The 17,045-nt window shown below is 41.5% G+C and overlaps 1 protein-coding gene across 1 annotated transcript in view; it reads left to right on the top strand.

Moving 5' to 3' along the window:
• C7 (complement C7) overlaps window positions 1-15,073 on the top strand; it is a 58,524-nt gene extending 43,451 nt beyond the window's left edge. Inside the window, exons 14-18 of the mRNA XM_080804951.1 lie at window positions 1,004-1,136; window positions 4,519-4,710; window positions 9,335-9,425; window positions 12,169-12,353; window positions 13,817-15,073. Of these exons, the coding sequence (XP_080661077.1) occupies window positions 1,004-1,136; window positions 4,519-4,710; window positions 9,335-9,425; window positions 12,169-12,353; window positions 13,817-13,998 (783 nt within the window). The 3' untranslated portion in view covers window positions 13,999-15,073. The remainder of the gene's footprint in view (window positions 1-1,003; window positions 1,137-4,518; window positions 4,711-9,334; window positions 9,426-12,168; window positions 12,354-13,816) is intronic.
• The last annotated feature ends 1,972 nt before the right edge of the window (window positions 15,074-17,045 follow it).

Genomic DNA, 17,045 nt, shown 5'->3' with positions numbered 1-17,045 from the left:
GCACCATGGGATTTTGTTCTAATGCCTGGAGCAGAACAGGTCCAGCTCTCAACCTTCCCTGTGGGGTGGCAGAGAACTTGAAAGATGAGGAAAGGAACTAAGAGAATCCCCAGAAGAGCACGATTACATCCTGAGGTCTTAGACTTTGAATTCTCCCTTGCTTCACTGTGAAAACTCACCTCCTGGGATCACAGGCGGACACTACGTCCCTGAATGTGACCCAGTCCAAGCAGCACTTCCCTCACAGGGTAGGGATGGGAGAAGATCAGCATTCTGCTTCCTCTAAAAGTCATCAGTGAGAAACTTAAACTTTCATGAATACGCTGATAGGATTTGAACATTTCTGTCTGTTCCTCCTGGCTTTTGTTAGGCAGTATTGCCAACGAACAGCCCGTAACATCTTAAGGTAAAGAACTGACTGACAAGTACCTTTCCAAAATCTCATAACAAGCTGTCTTTTCCTAAACATAGGAGAGAAAGGTGACTTGGGGAGTGCCCACGAAAGTAATTTTAGTAAAATGCTTACGACAGTGCCTGGTATTTGCGGGACAATCAATAAATTATAGTACAGTGGCGTTACGGGCTTTATTTCAATCAATGGTAGTGCAAATGTTGTTGGCTAGGAACGTACAAGGAAGAATGTTTTTACAGACAATTTTCTAAATTCGTTATTTGAACTTAGTTTGCCTGATGATTAAAAGAAGACAAGATTTATAGGTGAAGGGGCACTTGCGTGGCTCAGTGGGTTGGGCCTCTGCCTTTGGCCAGTTCGTGGTCTCAGGGCCCTGGGATTGAGTCCTACATCGGGCTCTCTTCTCCACAGGGAGCCTGCTTCCTCCCCCACTCTCTGTTTGCCTCTCTGCCTACTTGTGATCTCTGTCTGTCAAATAAATAAATAAAATCTTGAAAAAAAAGATTTATAGGTCAAATATCTCTAAAGAAACATTCTATTAATGCACAATAGACATACTTTTTTCTCTGTCTCCCTCTTATTTCTGTTTAGGATGAAGGTACGAAGTTTCCTGTTGGGAAAAACATAGTATATACTTGCAATGAAGGATACTCTCTTATCGGAGACCCTGTAGCCAGATGTGGAGACGATTTACGGTGGCTTGTTGGAGAAATGCATTGTCAAAGTGAGTGGCCTTGGTTGTAGCATGTAACTTAAGATGAGAGAATCATGGAGAAGAGGATGATTCAAGATGAAACAGTGTTCACTGTGTGTCCCGTGTTTTGACCTCCCTTTCCTGAGAGGCTCTTAGGATCCTGTCCAGTTTCGGTTGTGTCTTGAAAAAGCCCTCCACAGTCTCTAGTTGATAGTGCTCCTTTAGGGGAGGCATATTTTACTGCAATTTTAAAGTTCCTGGTGCAAATTAGAATAGGCTAAGGAGCTCAGGTCTGGGTCAGACCTTCAGAACATCCTCTATAGTTCAGTTTCTAGGGATGTACCATCATCAGTGTACTTCCTTGAATGTATGTCCTTGAATTTGCGTCCTGTTCTGTTCAGATGCGGCATCTGAGTAGTGCTTCTGCTAACCACGCTAACACTACTGTCAGCCTTCCATCTCGCTTGTACTGCAACGTAAGTTGGTACAGTGGATGGATAGAGCTGTAGAGATGTATTTTTCCTCTATCAGTTATCTATGCAATGTGAAAAAACCCCTTGTGCACACATGCACATTTTTTTTCTCTTGGGTATATATCTGTTAATGAAATTTTGAACCATAGGGTATATATCCACTTAGACTTAGTAGATGTTACCAGTCTTCCAAATGGTTGAACCAGCTTACATCCCTATCAAAATCTGAGAATCCAAGATGGCTCTGTATCCTCACCAACAATTGACATCATCAATCTTTTAAAAACTTTAGCTGTACTGGTGAGTGAGTAGCAATATCTTATTTTTTAATTTGTATTTTTTTCTGGTGACTATGATGTCATGCCTGTTTTCATGTTTATTGGCCATTTGCCTATCTTTTTTGATGAAGGGACTGTTCAACCTTTGGGCCCTATTTTCTGTTTGTTGGTCTTCATCTTTTTGATCTGTAGGGCCTTTTTCCTCCTCCTCCTCCTCCTCCTCCTCCTCCTTCTTCTTCTTCTTTGGACCTTTCTTCTTTGTCTTTGTCTCTGTCTGTCTCTCTGTCTCTCACTCCTGGAGTCCTTGACCAGAAACTACTGTAATAGAATATAAACATTTCTTACCTCGGAGTAATAAAGCCAAAAGTTGGTTCTTCAAAATGTTTAATAAGATGCTTGTGCTTGAAGATCTTTTTTCCTTTATTGTGAATCTACTGATAAGAAATTGTCCCAGTCTTTGTTCATCTTAAAATGTCTTTATTTTATCTTTGTTTTAGAAGGATATTTTTACTAGGTAAGGAATTTCGGTTAGCAGTTATTATACTTAAAGCCTTTAAAGATTTTATCCTTGCCTTTTGACTTCACTGTTTTCTAATGAGATGTTCACTATGAGTCTTACTATTTCTGGTTTGAAAATCTTATGTCCAGCTACTTTTGAGAATTTCCTTTTTTCCCCAGTGCTTGTGTTTCAGAAGCATTCCCACTGTGATGCACCTAGGTGTGATTTTCTTTGTCTTAACCCTGGTTGGTATTCGAAACACTTCCTGAATCTGAATCTTTTGTCAATTTTAGGAAATTCTTCACTATTGTGTCTCATTGTCTCTGTCCCATTCTTGGTCATTTCTCCTCGTGAGACACAAATGATGTGTTTTTTAGATTGCATATATTATATATGTTCTTTTCTTTGGTTTTGCATCATTTTCCCCTCTCTTTGTTTCATTCTAAATGATTTTGTTTAGATTGTATGTATGTATGTATGTATGTATTTTAGAGAGAGAGAGAGAGAGTACAAGCAGTGGGAAAGGCAGAAGGAGAGGGAGAAGCAGGCTCCCTCCTGAGCAGGAAGTCTGATGTGGGTCTTGATCCCAGGACCCTGGGATTGTGAACTGAGCTGAAGGCAGACACTTAACGGACTGAGCCAGTCAGGCGCCCTCTCTGTTTCATTCTAAATACTTTCTATTGAGCTACCTTCCAGTTTATTAATTCTCTGTAAGTTGTATATAATTTGCTTTTAAGAACTCTTTTGTGTTCTTAATTTCATTTTCCAATTATAGATATTTCATTTGTTCACTTTTCTATACTTTCTTATTCTCTGTTGAAATACCATGCCTTGCCATTTAATTTTTTCCCAACATGTTAATCACAGTTATTTCAAGGTCCGCTGTTGTTAATCCCATTATCTGGACCTGCCGTGGGTCTGTTTCTATTGTCTTTTTTGGGGAGTTTGGTTAATTCTTGTCCTTTTGAATGTTAGATTAGTTTTGATTAAATGCCAGACTTTGTGTGTAAAAAAATAAAGGAATCATTTGAGGTTTAGGGTGATGTTCTTCTCTTCCTCTAGAAAAGATTTGATTTTGTTTCTGGCAAGCAGTGAGACTGTTTTATGTCCTGTTTACCTTTATTCCTAGGATGTAGCCATTAAGGGATCCCAACAGAAAGTCTGGGATTTCTCCCTAGGTTCCTCCTTTGTGATGGGACTAGACTCTTACTCTTGATTGCCTAACCCTATACAAGGCTGTTAAAAACTACCAGATTTTCAGTCTCTGAGCTGCAGTTCCTCCTTAGTTCATCAGATTTTCTGATTTTTTTTTTCTTTTTTGAACTACAAATAACTCAAGGAGAACGACATTACCAAATGTTGTAGACTTGGACCTGTTACATCTCCAGCAGCACACAACATACTTGGCTAATACAGGCACTCAATAGATGCTTTTTGAATTAATGAATGAATGGAGTTTCTGATGGAAGTGGTACAGAATCAGAGCAGGTTTTGTAAAATATTGTCCAAAGCCCATGATAGAGATGGCCAAGATTTTTTTTTTAATCATAAATTCTGACTTGCTTTTCAGAGTTATGCATGTTTCTCATTTTTCTCTTTGCTGTTTTCTCAAGTAGAAGATTTGAGCTAATGAATGTAATCAAGTGGGAAAGACTAGAGATGGAAAACCAAAGGCTATTTAATACTTGTTTGGTTGAAAGGTTAAAGGTGGTTCTTTAAAACTTTCAGATAGTAAGAGTATCTAATTGGATATATGTTAATGATATACGGATGAATAGAGCTCTTCGGAAAACTCTGGTGGGACTTCACCAGACCAAAGAGATAAGCAGCAGGTGGGAAAAGTGTGGTTTTGACAGCAGCCTGGCCTTTAGAACTCTGTTTATAAGGCTGATTCATTTTAAGTTGGCATGTTGCTTTGAGGGCAGGGGTGAGGGATGGGAACTGTTTTGGTCTTCAGTCTTTCTTTGGTCAATTACGTGCCAAGCACTGTGGGACTTGTCTTTCAGGGCATCCTAGCAGTGAACTTACTTACCTCTTCCTCTTTGTCCTCTAATGTGAAAAAAACAAAGCATGTGTATTAACACTATTTGAAGTTATCATTTTAAAAAAAAGATGGCACAGGAAAGCAATGACCCTTGTATTCTGTTTTCTTTTATCTTTAGAAATTGCCTGTGTTCTACCTACATTGATGGATGGCGTTCAGAGTCATCCCCACAAACCGTTCTATGGAGTTGGTGAGAAGGTGACCATTTCCTGTTCAGGTGGCATGTCCTTAGAAGGTCCTTCAGCATTTCTCTGTGGATCCAGCCTTAAGTGGAGTCCTGATATGAAGGGGGTTCAGTGTGTGAAAAAAGGTGAGTAGCATATAGGTCTGTCCAAGGACACCTGTGCTCAGGTGAGCGAGGGTCCTTGTGACAGTCCTTTGTAGCACGGATGGACATAACTGTGAGTCATTCCTTCCACCCCTGCCCTTCTACAAGAAGGTTGGTTGATAGAGTGGATAATAGACTTTTGCTCACATTCACGGAGAGACTCGTGAAATGCAAGGAAAGGCAAGGAGAGCCCTGAGATTCTGAAACTAATTTAAATCCTTCTTATCAATGATTATTTTTTTATCTGTCTTGGTGCCAAGAAAATAAAGGATTTTTTTTTTTAAGATTTTATTTATTTATTTGACAGACAGAGATCACAAGTAGGCAGAGAGGCAGGCAGGGAGAGAGGGAGAAGCAGGCTCCCTGCTGAGCAGAGAGCCCGATGCAGGGCTCGATCCCAGGACCCTGGGATCATGACCTGAGCTGAAGGCAGAGGCTTTAACCCACTGAGCCACCCAGGCACCCCGAAAATAAAGGATTTTTAAAACACAATTTCTGTTTTTTTCCTGATTTTTGAAATATACTTTTATTAAGTACAGAGTTGAGTTGAAAATTTATAAAAAATTCTGTATGTTTCATTCCTGGGCTTTCAGAGAGTTTATTAGCATTATTGAAAAAGAACATTTAAAAGCATTTACATTTAACACTGCAAAGCAGAAATTATTGAAAGCAAAATGTTGTGGTTTGTGAAGTTGTTCTGAATAGTGGAAACCCAAAAACCTAGTATTTTGAACACCAAGCAAATTAAGATGGCCTTTCAAGAAGCTATGCTAAGAAGAGAATTAGAAAGCCAAACCATTTGTTTTTGGAGGTATTTAAGGTAGGATGGATTCATTTTTAAAATCGCCTCCTGTTTCTTTTTTGTTTACATTTTTAAAAATAAATGGAAAACATATGTTTGAGACAAAAAATAGGAAGGAAGGAAAGCGCATTTACATTCCATTTTATACAGTCTTCTTATTTTTCTGGTGAATGACTTTTAATTCAATGCTAAAATTTGCTTTTAATAACAAGGGTGAAGTACCAGATTCCCTGAGTGATACTGTCAGGTGAATTAGATGGTCACAACTAAAGAGACGGCCGGCTGCACAAAGTCCTCTGTGGCTGACGGTGGACATAGGCTGTGGTGTTAAATATAGACACAGATGACAGCACAGGAGGCTATCAGGGCCAGCCAGGTGCCCGCCATATTGGTTCCCACATGCTTGTTAGCTGTCAGTGGTCCACAGCAGAGACAAGTGCTTTGCTTTCTACTGCACTGAACAATAAACATGAATTTATCGGGATATTTGAAGTGATAGACCTGTACCAGGAATTCTAAAATTAAAGATTTTAGAATGTACCTCATCAATGTACACTTGATGAGGTTTCTCTTTTATTCCAAAAGAGATATTATATACTTGTCTTTCTAAAATGTGCTCCAATCATTTTGTAGCACTATTCGGTGTGAATTTTCTCCTTCTCAGTAGCAAATTCTATTAAATTTTTTTTTTAAAGATTTTATTTATTTATTTGACAGACAGAGATCACAAGTAGGCAGAGAGGCAGGCAGAGAGAGAAGAGGAAGCAGGCTCCCCGCTGAGCAGAGAGCCCGATGCAGGGCTCGATCCCAGGACCCTGGGATCATGACCTGAGCCGAAGACAGAGGCTTTAACCCACTGAGCCACCCAGGCGCCCCTATTAAAGTTTTAATTAAAGATATTTTTCAAGGCCTGCATGTTTTTCGGAAGACCCTGATGAATAAGAACAGGGACTTCTCTTAAAATAAGCCTATCACAAATAGAAAACTCCAGGTTTGTCAGCCTCCAAGGCTGATGTTTTAAAATACCTCCTATTGGTATTTAGTCTTTTTATTTTTATTGTGGTAAAACAGACATAACGTAACTTGTACCATTTTAGCCATTTGTAAATGTACGGTTCAGTGCACTAAGTGCATTCTCATTATTGCAGAGCCATCATCCAGTCCATCACACCATCCATTTCCAGAGCTTTCTCATTTTCCCACACTGACACTCTGTGCTCATTAAACACTAGCCACTCATTTCTCCCTCCCTCCATCAATATTTAGTCTTGTCATAAAGACATATGACGATAACAAAGCTATATATGTTCTTAAAGGCAAAGGTCTTCTGTCTAGCTAATTCTACCAGTGGTTTTTTTTTTTTTTAATAAAGAAATTATAGTAACTTCTATAAAACATTTAAAATCTAAAATTTCATTCTTAGGAATGATTAGTAAATAAAGTTTTAAAAAATATTTTTTCTTGTTTTGTTGAGAAATAGTTGACATACATCACAGTAGAAGTTCAAGGTGTAGATCATGATGGTTTGATTTATATCTATTGTGAAATGATTACCACAAGAGGTCTAGTTAACATCCATCATCTCATTAAAATACAATAAAAAAAATTTCTCCTCATGATAAGAACTCACAGGATCCAGTCTCCCAACAAGCTACCTGTGTATCATAGAGCAGTGTTAACCATAGTCTTTGTGTTGCACATTACATCCCCAGCACCCATTTACCTTATATCTGGAATTTTGTACCCTTTGACCACATTCTTTGCATTCCCGCTTCCCTCTTCCCCTGCGTCTAGAAAATAAACTTCTAAGTGTAATGCAGAGCTCATTGACATGACTTTATCATTGAACTTTGGTACAATTAGATCAGACTTTCTCAACCCCAACTCTATTGGAATTTTGGACCTGGTAATTCTTTGTTGCGGGGGCCAGTCCTGTGCTTTGTAAGCTATTTAGCTGCATTCCTCAATGCCTGTGGCACTGCCTCACCCCTGCTTATGATAACCAAAAGTGTCTCTAGACATTGCCTAATTGCTGCTGGCTGAGAAGAACTGATCTAGATAACACCATCTTTTGGTGGTTGTTGTTGTTTTTCTTCTTGTTCAGGGGGGAGGGGCAGTGGGAGAGGGAGAGAAAGAGGGACAGAATTCACGAAGTGTGGTGATCCCAGGCAGGGCTGGATCTCACGACCCTGAGATCATGACCAAAATCAAGAGTTGGACGCTTAGCCAACTGAGCCACCCAGTTGCCCCCTGGGTAACACCATCTTAAAAAAAAATTTTTTTTTTTGGAATAATATTAGATTTCAGAAAAGTTGCAAATACAGTTTTCATATACCCCTTACCATGTTCTCATGATATTAACATCTCATATAACTTGACATAACTTAGTTGGTTAACTAAGACATTTAATATTAGTGTAATACTATTGACTAAACTACAGATTTCATTTTTTCACTATGTCCATTTAATTTTCTAGGATCCAATTCACAATATGACATTGCATTGAGGATAATGGTCCTTTAAAAGGAAATGTTAAAGAATGAATCCTCATTACAAACGTGAGTGGGCATGGAAGGCTAAGCTTCACATTGCTCCCATTTTTTACAAGTAACAAATTGTTCACAAGATTTTACCATCACGTCTAAAGCTCTTAAGTTTTCCAAAGTGAGGGAGTATTTCACAGTTTGTGCATCCATAAAAATATGCTCTTCAGATAAATTACCTTTATAGATATACCCAACATAGAACTAGTTTTATGCTAGGAAAGTTTATGCCACTGAATTCCCTTGTCATGAAGCCAGCAGGCGGTGGAAATAGCAGATCTTAGGCTATTCATCTTGTAATCAGGGATAGCTGAGGAGATGGCAGGCAAATTAAGCTCTTGTAAGCTGCACCAAGGTGTTCTCCTGCCAAAATTGGAATGATGATTGACTTTTGATCGGTTTGTAAAAAACACAAAGCAGTGGATAAGATTTTATTAAGTGTAAATACCTTGAGATATTTACTCATCATGAAGGGAAACCAACTAGACATTTACACGTGAGAGGTTATTATACATCTTGGGGCACCAGGAATTTCTCCATGTATGGGTCACATTATGTTGCTTTCTGTCCCACTATAGACAGAGTAGGTAAAATGCAGTCCAGACAGCAGTTTATAAAGAGCAACTTCTTAATGAAAGGGAGCCTGCTCCACGGGCCTTGAATTCAGACAAACATGAACTTAAATCCTGGCTTGGCCAATCTGTTAAACATGTGAACTAGCACCAGTTTCTTCACTTTTTTGACTCTTAGTTTCTTTCTTTCTTTTTTTCCAAGATTTTTTTTTATTCGACAGAGAGAGAGAGAGAGAGTGAGAGCACAAGCAGGGGGAGCAGCAGGCAGAGGGAGAGGGAGAAGAACACTGCCCACCAAGCAGGGAGCCTGATGCGGGGCTCGATCCCAGGACCCTGGAATCATGACCTGAGCTGAAGGCAGAGGCTTAACCGACTGAACCACCCAGGTGTCCCTGATCCTTAGTTTCTTTAACTCTGAAGTAAACATTTGTTAAGGAAGATTAAATATCACAATAGTCAATGCTCACACAATAGGGACTGCTCAAGAAATGCTAACAATGAAATTATTTGCAGGGTTCTCCTCGGAATGCTCTGCCTTCTGTAAAATGCTTTACAGCTTTCTTTTTTGACTGTGCAAATTTGTGGCAGCTGAGACTATTACAGAATCTGGTTCAACAATTAAGATAACATTTTGCTTACCACAAAGCAGCGCTTCGAATGACTAGCTCTCCCTTATCCTTCTCTTTCAGATGCCCCCTTGCCACCAGCAGTGCCTGAATGTCAGCGCTGGGAGAAACTGAAGAATTCAAGATGTGTTTGTAAAATGCCCTATGAATGTGGGTAAGCTCTGTCTTCGCTCACCTCTCTCCGTTTTATTTTATTTAAGATGAAAAAAAAAAAGTGTCAGTAGGTGATAGTCTCTCTGTTAGATCAAAAGTGTTACTGAACCAAGGGTTAGGATCTTTGTTTGCCTTTGACCCTGGCCCGTCTGCTGCCTGTTACTTGCCTGGGTCACCAGGGCTGACACCCAGCGGCATTAAGCAGTGCTCTGCTGTCTAGAGAAAGGCTGAATGACTCGGGCACTGTTTGTTGTATACATGAAATGCGGAGAAATGAAAACACTGTCACATGAGGATTTAGAGCTTGAGGAGATGAGGGTTGAAATTCCCTTGACATATAAACTCTTATGCAGTGTACCAACAGAGATACAAGTAGCTGCTTTTCCGATTCTGGAAATGGCTGTGTTTCCAGATGTGCATTATGAGAATGCCACCCATCTTGCAATCACTCTGCTGTAGGTGGATAGCTGAAGTAGGTACTCGATGTCTGTGTTGTGGTCCTGGTTGGATACAGGAGGTGTGATTGCCTTAGCGCAAGAGGAGGTTTCCCAGTGGCACTATTTATAAAGGAAGGGAAGGAAACTGCATGCCAGGAGGCGGTACTGCGGCACTGCCAGTTGCCAGGGTACATATCTGTGCCCGGGCCTGAAGCAGTGACCAGACAGGCTTTTCTGCAAAGCTGGAGACAGAGTAGACTGTGCAGATGGCAGCTGAGGCAGAGCGGAGTCCCTCATTTTAGGGATCTCAGAGACCCCCACCCTAGAGTGAGCCAGGGCATTAAACATGCTCTAATTTCTTGCCACTGATCAAATGCACGTGAAGCTAGAGGACAAGGAAGTGGTTCCGAGGTCAGCCTTCCTTGTAGGGGTCGGGGGGGTGGGGTTGAGGGTGGGGGGGTGGAGTGTGGGGGTGTGGGGCTGTGGAGAGTGAATCTGGAGAGACAAATGGGAGGTATCTAGGCCCCCAGATTTATTGGTCATCTTTAAGACTGAATCAAAACATACTTTACTGCCCACTTATAGGTGACCCTTAAACAACATGAGGGACTGGGGTGCTGACCCTCCCTCACAGTAAAAAATTCACGTATAACTTTTGACTCCCCCAAAACTTAACTAATGATAGATTATTTTTGACTGGAAGCCTTACCAGTGATGTAAATTATTTTTTAAAAAGATTTTTATTTATTTATTTGAGAGAGAGAGAGAGAGAGAGAGAGAAGACAGACAGAGAAAGCACAAGCAGGGGGAGGGGAAGAGTGAGAGGGAAAAGCAGGCTCCCTGCTGAGCAGGTAGCCCAATGCTGGATTCGATCCCAGGAGCCTGGGATCATAATCCTAGCTGAAGGCAGGCGCCTAACCGACCGAACCACCCAGGTGCCCGCCTATATTGTATTCTTATAATAAAGTAATCTAGAGAGAAGAAAATACTATGAGACAATCATAAGGAAGAGAAAATACATTTATACTATTGTCTGTATCAAAACTATTCTCTATTAGTGGACCCATGGTGCAGTTCAAACCAGTGTTCCTGGGGGGTCGACTGTACTTGGCTTTCAATTATATTGTCCCCCAAACACATATCCAACTTCTTGAACACCTATAGTGGGTAATGGTGATTGTGGCCGTATCTTACAAGAAGTAACTTCTTGAGAGAAAAATACAGCTAAACAGTGTAAATGACAGTGGTCGTCAGCCCGGAATGTTCTGACTGTGGTATTGTTTTTTTGTGAATCATTGTTGACTTTGATTCACTTTCATCCTTTTTCCAACTTCTCTGATTCATTTAGTTTATCTGCAGCCTGCTGTTTATAGACACAGTGTGAGCCTTCATCAGAGACTGATAACAATGGCTTTGCAAGGTCTCTGCCTTTTGAGCAGTTCTGAGTAGTTTGATTTAAAGCTTAAGTAAGCAGATAAAAGAAAGATACGAGGATTTGTTTTTGTGATGTAAATAACTCCAAGTAAATTTAGCTCTTGGTCACTGAAGAAAATATTAGAGCTAGAAATGTATAAGAATAAATATAAACTCCATCTACCATACAAAAATAGTGAAAGTGAAAGGGTTCACTACAGTAATGCCTTCCTTGTCCATCAGCATTCAGAAAGGTGCTTGTTTTTATTAGTGACATTTCTAAAAAGGCAAATCTCACCATTTTAGCACCCATGCTTAAGAAAAAAAAGTAATACATTTTTATAGAAATATTTCTAAACTACTTTGTAAACATCAATACTTTAAAAAAAAATCCCGTTGAAAAATACGATTTCATCTTCCCTTGAGGATTTGGTCATCAAGTATTGGGCATGCCGTATTATGGACATGAATTCTCAGGCCTGCTGGGTTGGGAGGACCTAATTTCTCCTGCAGCCCACGGTCCCACGGGACTACAGTCTCGGAGTAGGTGATCTTTGCTGATTTTCTGCCTCCTGCCTGCTTGTCGACCCACCAGTGTCCCAAGCACACCTCCTGTTTTCTTTTAATTTGCTCTATCTGATCAGCTCTAGAAGAAACTAGATCAACATGAGGTATCTAAGCTTGTAAAAATTGTGAGCAGATAAAGAGCAAAGTATGTTCATTTTGAAGATCTGAGGAGGGTGAGCCCCAGGCACGAAGGAGACTTGAGTTTCTGCTCCATCTGTGGCTCATAGCATCAGTCAGACTCCCTGAGCTCAGAGCCTCTCCTTTTACGCTCCATTTTGAAGACTGAAGATCTTCTACATCGTGTAATTAAAAAAATTTTTGTTTCAGATCCTCCTTGGATGTATGTGCCCGAGACGAGAGAAGCAAGAGGATACTGCCTCTGACAGTTTGCAAGATGCATGTTCTCCAGTGTCAGGGTAGAAATTATACCCTTGCTGCGGGGGACAGTTGCACTCTGCCTGCCCCCACTGAGAAGGCCTGTGGCGCCTGTCCACTCTGGGGAAAATGTGATGGTAAGGGGCATTTCATATTTGTAACTATAACAATGTTAAGGTGGTAGGACTGAGGTTTTTAAAACTGTAGGTTCTGGGTTAGCAGCAAATCCAAGCGGATCCCTGAGGATGTGAAAGTCTCAGGCTGGTCTGAGTGACCTGTCCTTGCCCACAGCCTTCCCTGGGGGGTCGGGGCAGGGATCAAGTACCTAAGAGGACAAAACCCCTTCCTCAATGGTCTGAAGGTCCTCCCAAACACTGGTGCTACCCATACCCCCTTCATGGTTTTTGCTCTGTCCTTGTGTTATCCATATTATGTACTTATTTTAAAAGATAGATTCATAAAAATACCTATTTTTTAAAAAATGAAATTTTCTTATCACTTTCTTAAAAGGAAATATCACTTGCCACAAATACCAGGTAACTATAAAAACACACACATAATGAAACAAAATAAGGCTGTAGATTCTAGCCAGATGCTGCCGGCAGCTTGGGGCTTGCTGCTTCTGTGGGATAAAGGGAGTTTAGCAAGAGCTAGGGGAGTGTTAAAAGCCTATCAGTGCCAAGGTGACACTTTCTCCTAGAAGTAATCAGAAGAATATGAAGAGAATAGAAAAAAGAGTTACTTTTTCAAGTTGTGGTTTGAGATTTGCCAGCACTAGGTCCAAGTAGCCCTTATGATGAACTTGAATAACACCCTTGCCTGGCCTTCCATGGTTCTGGCTATGTTAATAATGGGGAAAGCTCGGGTGCGTGGAGCCAAGTCATTGCCCTCAGTTTCCTCACCTGCAAATTTGGGAGCTGGACTGTGTGATCTCTGCCAGCAACTCAGGCTCTCCCCGTCGCCCCTTTCCCCTGGATCCTGGGTAGTTTGTGGCGCAAGCCAGGAAGTACTGAACTCCAACTACTGGGTCCCATTAGGATTGTCAGTCACCAGTGGGCTGGCTGACCTTGTCACTTCTTTGGGAACCAGCTGGCTGGCACCTGCAGCACACACAGTGAATTCCTCCTCATTTCTAGCTTGTTTTTATGGGATATGTGGCCGTTTGCCTTTTATGCCCCTCATCTCAAAGTGAATTGAATTCTTTTCTTTGTCCTTGTTAGAGCCTTGCAGCATCTTGGTCTTTACTGAGGTCTCCTTATCTGTCAGGGGTTGGGGGATTACTCAATTTCTGGCTTCGCTAGACAGCAGCGCAGAGGAGTGGAGCACTGGGGAGCCCCGGACTTGGAGAGAGCTGGCCCACGTGGGTCCGGCCAGTTGGGTGGCCAGTCTCAAACCCTGTTTATTCTGAGTGGAGCGAAATGCCTCGTTTTCCGGGTCCTACTGCTTTCCCAGGGCGGGGGCGGGGGGTTGGTTGTTGCGATCCCCGAGGCAGGAGCTTCTAGAGCTCTCTGGAGAGCATCGTGCTTTTGGGGGTCCTGTGCCTTGACTCTTCCCCCTCCACCACGTGCCACTGAGCCTCTGTCGTCATTTGTGTTTCCAGACCAGAGCAGCAAATGTGTCTGCAGGGAAGCATCAGAGTGCGAGGACGGCGGCTTTCACGTCTGCGTGGAAGTGGATGGCGTGGAGCAGACGATGAGCGAGTGCGCGGCCGGCACGCTCAGGTGCCGAGGACAGGACGTCACTGTCACCAGCACGCAGCCCTGCGCTGGGGGGACCCCGTAGGCTCCCGGGCCTCTCAGCCGGAATCCTGCAGCCGCTGTGACTGAGCTCAAACACATTTAACCAAGCACTTGAGGCGGCTCAAGGAGGAACCTCCTTCTCCCTCCTCTCGCCTCTGCACTGTCTCTCCTCAACTCCCAGCCGCGGGCACCAGCATAGCCCCCTGTTCGGCCAAACCCGAATCCGGACAACACTCCTCTCCTTAGTTAAAATGTCAGACAGGATGAGCAGCGCCCTCGAACCTGTGCACGAGCTGTGTGTTTTTGGACAAACTGCTCACTTGTCTGGAGCTTGACTGTTTCAATCTGAAAATTAGAGGTTTAGACCAGAGAAGCTCGAATACTCCCTTCAACTCTAGGATTCGTCAACGTATGACTGACTGATCACTGATCACCTATGGGCCCAAACACCCTGTACAGATGGATTAGGAGAACAGTAAGATGAGAGAGGTTGGCTTCCCTCTGGGACGATGAATGAGAAGGGGACCTTGAGTGGAAGAAGACAGATACACTTTTCCATCCCAAGCTGCGATCTTGTGCTTCCGCTGGTGGACTCCAGCACCACATGTAGGGATCCTTACATCTCACCCGGACATGGAACCCCTGAAATGTCAGAACCACTGTGCTATCATCACTGACACCTTCTGCCTTCTTGTCTGAGCATAAATACAATCCCTTCTTCTCTCTGGGGCTTTTCTCTAGTGTGTGTCAAACACATGAAATGCAATTCGCCCCCTTTCCCCCTTTTTCTTTTGTAGGAAGCATGAGTTCATGCCTGAGCTATTGAGAGACTGTGAATTTGACAGCACAATTTTCTCGAATATGAATACATGCTTGGATTTTTCAGGGGGCCATACAGGTACATCAGTTTGAGACACTGGCCTTCTATTTATTCCTTATTCATCTTTCATCAAAACAAAAAAGCAGCTGTGGGAGATGAAATGAGTGGGCTTAAATGGAATTTAAAATATGCTTTCATATACAAATAATATCTGTGTACTTTTCTGGTACTGATAAATACATTTCAACAAAACCTTAGTTAAAATGACGATGATTAAAATCTCATTAAAGATACTGTTCTTTGGAATTTTTTTTATTATGTTTAATTTTAAAGACTCCACAAAGAATAATGTGTTCTTTTTAAGTATATTTTTGTTTTTTAAACTACTTTAGTGAGATATGATTGACACAGAAAAAGCTGTACATATTTCATGTATACAACTCCAATGAGTTTGGGGATAACTATACATCAATCAAGACCATAAACATATCCATCATCTCCTAGAGTTTTTCCCCACCTCTTTTGTTATCGTTGTTGTTCTTATTTATTTATTTATTTTTGTGGTAAGAACACAACATAAGATCTTCCTTCTTAGAAAAAATTTTTAAAAGAATTTATTTACTTATTTATTTGACAGGCAGAGATCACAAGTAGGCAAAGAGGGAGATTGAGGGGTAGGTGGGAGCAGGCTCCCCGCTGAGAAGGGAGCCAGATGCAGATGTGGGGCTTGATCCCAGGACCCTGAGATCATGACCTAAGCCGAAGGCAGAAGCTTAACCCACTGAGCCACCCAGGCACCCCAAGAATTTATTTGTTTTAAAGAGAGAGCAAGCCCCCATGGGAACAGGGAGAGGAGCAGAGGGGAAGGGAGAGGAGGTAACCTCCAGGAGACTTTTCATGCTGAGTACTGCCTGAGTGGAGAGCGTGATATGGGGGTCCATCCCAGCCCCGAGGATGATGACTTGAGCCAAAACCAATAGTGAGGTACTCAGCGGACTAAGCCATGCAGGTACTCCCCCCCCTTCTTAGAAAATTATAACTATATATCACAGTATTGTTAGCTCTAGGCATTTTAGCTAACATGTAGCTACAGCAATGCTGTAGAGTGGATCTTCAGAACTCGCTCATCTTGCATAACTAAACTTTGTTACTCTTTGAGCATCACATTCCCAAGTCCTCCCTCTCTTTTTTATGAATTTGACTATTTTAGGTTATACACCTAAGTGAGATTATTATAGTATTCTTTCATTGTTTGCTTTATTTAATTTAGCATAGTGTCCACTGGATCCATCCATATTGTCACAAATGGCAGAATTTCCTTCTTTTCTCTAAGGCTGGGTAATTTTTCGCTGTATGTGTATACCACATTTTCTTCATTTATCCGTCCATGGATGAACACTGAGATTGTTTCTCTATCTTGGGTGTGATGAATACCTCTTCAGGATCCTGAATTCAGTTCCTTTGGATATTTGCTAGAAATGGAATTACTGGATCATATGGTAATTTTATTTATAGTTTTTTGAGGAACTGCCATACTATTTTCCACAGTGGCTGTGCCAGTGTGTTCTTACCTGAAACCCAGGTCTGATTCACGTCCAGATTCATTTACCATATTGTCCCTTGAGTGAAGATTCAGAGAATATATTGAATTACAAGGATACAGTTTTAGGGATGCCTGGGTGGCTCAGTTGGTTAAGTGTCTGTCTTTGGCTCAGGGTTTGTTTCTCCCTTTCCCTGCTTGTGTTTTTTCTCTCATTCTCGCTCGCTCTCACACACAAATCAATAAGTAAAATAAAATAAATACAAGGAGGCAGGTTTATATAGATTGAAAACAATAATGTCCAGAAATGTTTAATTGAGGCCAACAGCACTTGTTAGAGGTTATTAGGGAGTTAATTTCTACCCTAGGTAGGGGGATAGATTTGAAAATGCCAGGCCCAAGAGGCAGATCCCAAAACAGAGCTGAACAAATAATTTCTTTGGGAGGATGAGATTAGTATCCTTCCAATAATTTCTCCTCTTGTCTTAAGCTAGTAAGGAGTTAAATGTCTACTACTTATGAACAACCAACCCTCCTTTTGTAACTAATACAGATGATATGGTCAACATTATCAAATGCTATAGGAGACCTCAAATGAAGTCTGAAAAAAAGAAATTTGCAGATTTGACAACTAAGGTTTGAGAAAGAAATTTCCCAGAGTTAATGGAGGAAAAGTAAGGGTTTAGTGAAGACTTGGTGGAGAAGGAAGGAACAGAGAATGAGGCTCTAG

Source organism: Martes martes, assembly GCF_963455335.1.
Source record: "Martes martes genome assembly, chromosome: 5".
Taxonomy (NCBI): domain Eukaryota; kingdom Metazoa; phylum Chordata; class Mammalia; order Carnivora; family Mustelidae; genus Martes; species Martes martes.
This window is presented reverse-complemented; position numbering and strand designations above follow the sequence as displayed.